The sequence below is a fragment of the Eurypyga helias genome, unplaced genomic scaffold (genome assembly GCF_000690775.1).
Source record: "Eurypyga helias isolate BGI_N326 unplaced genomic scaffold, ASM69077v1 scaffold30333, whole genome shotgun sequence".
In the NCBI taxonomy this organism is placed as follows: Eukaryota; Metazoa; Chordata; class Aves; order Eurypygiformes; family Eurypygidae; genus Eurypyga; species Eurypyga helias.
Window position 1 is genome coordinate 1 of NW_010239743.1, and position 4,096 is coordinate 4,096.

At 62.2% G+C, this 4,096-nt stretch overlaps 1 protein-coding gene across 1 annotated transcript in view; it reads left to right on the forward strand.

Annotated features, from left to right (window-relative positions):
• Positions 1-501: 501 nt before the first annotated feature.
• LOC104507090 (DNA-directed RNA polymerase, mitochondrial-like) overlaps positions 502-4,096 on the forward strand; it is a gene marked incomplete at both ends in the record, with an annotated part of 6,454 nt that continues 2,859 nt past the window's right edge. Inside the window, 3 exons of the mRNA XM_010148262.1 lie at positions 502-594; positions 1,245-1,891; positions 2,218-2,348. Of these exons, the coding sequence (XP_010146564.1) occupies positions 502-594; positions 1,245-1,891; positions 2,218-2,348 (871 nt within the window). The remainder of the gene's footprint in view (positions 595-1,244; positions 1,892-2,217; positions 2,349-4,096) is intronic.

A 4,096-nucleotide genomic window follows, 5' to 3' on the forward strand; every position in this document is an offset into this window, starting at 1 on the left:
GGGCTGTGTCCTGGGGCCAGGCCTCGGGAGAAGCCCTGGGGGTCTCTGGGGCGCTGCCCGCCCTGTGGGATAGAGTCTGCCTGCTCTGGGGGTTGCTGGGGCCTTGTCACCCCACGCCACAGCGCTAGGGTTATCATAGAATCATGGGATGGTTTGGGTTGAAGGGACCTTAAAGCCCACCCAGTCCCACCCCCTGCCATGGGCAGGGACACCTTCCACAGACCAGGTTGCTCCAAGCCTCATCCAGCCTGTGCTGGTTCATGGTGTCCCTGTGGTCGTGTTCCCTACGAGAGAGCCAGGCGTGAGGGGGACGTGTCCCTGTCACTGACAGAGCTGCCCCCCGCCCTTCTGTGGCACTGCTGGGACCCACAGGCTGAGCTCAAACATCGCTTGCTCTCGCCTCTCCGCACCCAGTGGGGCCCAGCCATGGCGTGGGACAGCGAGCGGTGTAAGGGGTGAAATACCCTCTGATCTCCTGGTCTCTGTGTCTTTCTGCTGCAGGAGTTTCATGGAGCGTTCTCAGGAACTACTCTGCCAGCGCCAAGGAGAAGGCGAGGAGAAATGCCATCTGCGAGAGGACGCAGCTGCTGGAAGGTGAGTCCGGGAGGGCTGGGAGAGCTGCAGGGGTTTCCCCTGTTTGGTGTTCTGGGAGGTTTTCTAGGAGTCCTCCTGTTCCATGTAGCCATAAAGATGATGTTTGGGTCTAGAAATAATTGTAGCCTGGACAAGGACGTGGGGTTGCTGGCCTCCTTGGGCAAGTTCTGTCCGGTCCCAAGGGCCTGGAGGCCCATCCTACCCCCAGAAAGTGTTGAGTTGCTGTAAAAGGCAGAGTGGCCCTAAGGAATGGTAGAAGGTTCCCTCCAGGGCGTGCAAGGGCCCTGCAGACTGGCCTGGAACCTGCTCTGGGCTCTCTGCCAGGGTGAGCTGAGGGCATGAGGCCCTTGGAGAGAGGCCCAGTGAAGTGACCAGGCAGCAGGTTAGACAAGCGTGAGCTGGTGCTCTTTCTCTTGCAGTGACATTGTTGGGTTCCCCGGGATGCTGGGGTATCCACAGCATGTGGGTGGGTCCTGGCAAGGCCACGCTCAAAGCAACCAGTGGCCAAGGATGGGAGAAATCTTTGTGCGGCCCCCTTTTTCCTAAGCATGTTCCTGGGGGCTCTGGGAGGTGATGCCCTGGGGCAGGACAGAGTCTTCTGCCATGCCCCCCGTCCCCTCACCTCTCCCCTGCTGTGTGTTTCCCGGCAGTGCTGAAAGCTCGAGCGAAGCAGCTCCAAGCCGGTCATGTCCCAGAGGTGACGGTCAGCAAAGTGGAGCTGGCCCCGCTGGGGAGTGACAAGTACCTGGACCCGCTGCGGAATGTGGTGACTGCTGGCCCCGCGGAGGAGCAACCCGCCGCTGCCAGGGGAAGGGAAGAGAGCGCAGCCCGGCCCATCAACTGGGTCGAGAAGTTAAAGGAGGAGATGCATGTTCGGCAACTGAAGGTGGAGCAGAAGTTATCCGTCGCTGCCTCCCAGCTGGCTCTGGGGAAAAAAATCAAGGTCAAACCAAAGTGCAAGAGGAAAGCTAAAGCCAAGAAGCTCAAGAGCTCAAAGGCTAAAGCGGCCGGTGCCTGGAGCCAGAGCCGCGCTGGCTTCCGCAGTGCCTATGCCTATGTCAAGCCCTGGGTGGTGGCTATAAGGGCGCAGAGGCTTCAGCAGGGGCTGGACAACAAGGACAGCAGCCAGTACAAGATCCTGCAGCAGACCATCCAGTCCAACCTGGAATGCTACCTCTTCCTGCAGCAGCCAGAGGAGGCCGAGAGGTTCCTACTCTTGTACCACAGATCCCCTGCGAAGAGAAAGCTTCTGAACGTCAACGCGTACAACATCGTGATGCGTAGCTGGGCCAGGAAGGTACCGAGCTGCGGGCTGCTGCCCTGGCCTGCCTGTCAAGTGTTCAGGGAGGGAGAGGGAGGCTGCCTCGGGAGGAAGAGTCTCCTGCTTGGAGAAGCAGTGATCATGGTTTATCTGCCCCGTCACATCTGCCTTCAGCAAGTGCTCAAAGAGGGCTTGGCTTCTGCTGAGAGGGATGGAGCGATACGGGGCCACTGGTTGCTGTGAGGTGGCTTTGAGGGGTAGAAAGGGATGAGGCAGGATAAAGTTGAACAGGAGCAGAGGGATGGGAAGCCGTGATTTGGGGCTGCTGCTGGTCCTCAGCCTCCGTCCCTTCTTGTCCGCAGGGCCAGCTGCAGCACATCAGCCAGCTGTTTTCCATGCTGGAGTCCGTCGGCCTCCGGCCCAACCTGGACTCCTACGCCGCCCTGCTGGAGTGCATGGGTCGGAGCCAGTTGCCTGCCAAAACCATCCGGAGGTAACCCCCTTCGCCTGCCGCAGGGCTGCTGTGCCCTCCCCGGGGCAGCACCTCCCCAGCCTCCCGCTGCGCTGGGAGAACTGGGAGCTCGGTCTGGGCAGGAGCTGCACTGGCCCACCCGTGCGTGCGCAAGCCCTGCCCCTGCTGCCTCCACGCCTGGATGCTCTGACCCACTTCAGGGGGGCAGAATTAGGGGTGGGCAGAACTGCACTGGGCCCCCCTTGCCACCCCCAGCTGCTGGGGTGGGGAGTTGTCTGGGATCTTGCAGGGAGGGGAGATGCGGGACATGAGAACAACCCTGCTTCTGGCCAGGGCTGTCTGCTCCCCCAAGCTGACGGAGCAGCTCCATGGGCTGGGAGCAGCCTCTCTCCAGCCGGGTATTCCCTGGTTCTGCACCCACCCCCGGCCCCTTTCTCCTGCCGGCCCCTCTCCCGTTGTCCCATGGGAATGGCTCCTCTGTTTGTTTTTTTTTAGCACCTCCTCCATGGAGTTTGCCCTTCCTGGTAGGCTCAGCCACACAGCTGGTGTTGCAGGGTGCTAGAGCTCCATGGGCTGGGAGCAGCCTCTCTCCAGCCGGGTATTCCCTGGTTCTGCACCCACCCCCGGCCCCTTTCTCCTGCCGGCCCCTCTCCCGTTGTCCCATGGGAATGGCTCCTCTGTTTGTTTTTTTTTAGCACCTCCTCCATGGAGTTTGCCCTTCCTGGTAGGCTCAGCCACACAGCTGGTGTTGCAGGGTGCTAGCTCTAAGCTCTCCGGAGGAGCGGCATCAGGAGATCCAGATAGATTTTGTGGAGCCTAATGGGCAAAATGAGCGTCGGACCCGAGGCGAGGAGCTGGAGGAGCCCTGTGAGGGCCCAGGCTGGGGTGGGGACAGTGCCTGGGCCTGGTAGCGCAGCACGGAGGAAGCTTTTTGGTGACCTGGTAGTGCTGCACAGACACCCTCGGGTGGTTGGGGGGGTGTCGCTGGCCCCCTGAGCCCCTTGGCTGGCTAGCCAGCTCTAGACACCTCTGAGGGAATGGCTTCCAGTGACCTGATGCCGGAGGGATGGGCATCGGCTTTCCCAAAGCTCGCCAGGGTGTGCGTGGGCTGCCCCACAGCCGTTTGTTTGCTGGCTCTGCGTGTGGGGTGCGAGCTCTCCTTTCCCTTCCTCCACTAAACGTGTCTCCCGCTGGGCACGGCAGCGGCGTGGCCTGGAGCGCTGAGCCTGGGCCAGGAACACATGAATCCGGGGTTGCTCCTCGCTCCGCTCCCGCAGCGCAGGGACCCTTTGAGGGTGTAGGGTGGGAGTTGCGTGTTTTAACGGGGCTGCTGGGGGGTGGTCTGGGGGAGAGTGGCTCTGCAGAGGTGTTCATCACCAGAGCTCCTGCCCGCTCCCAGCCGGACCGGAATGCGGCTGGGACACACGCAGCACCTTCTGGTTCTGACTGGGGGTGCTCTTTGTCACCTCCTGGGGCTCTTGCGGCTTTCCCAGCACTGCCAGGGCTTCCCGCTGCCCACTTTGCTTTCTGTGGCCGATGGGGCCTGGGCCAGTCCCTGTCCAGGGAGCTGCCAGTTCTCCCTCCAGTGTCACCCGGCACCAGCCGGGCCAGTCGGCAGGTGGGGCTCTGGGCTCTGCTGCGATCCGGCTCCAGCTGGAGGATGCGATCCCACAGCGTCATCCGTGGGGCTGCAGAGTGGGAGATCTCGGCACACGCAGGGGATTCTGGGGCTGCAGGGGAGGGGGCTTCCTGCAGGGGCCGTGGCTGGG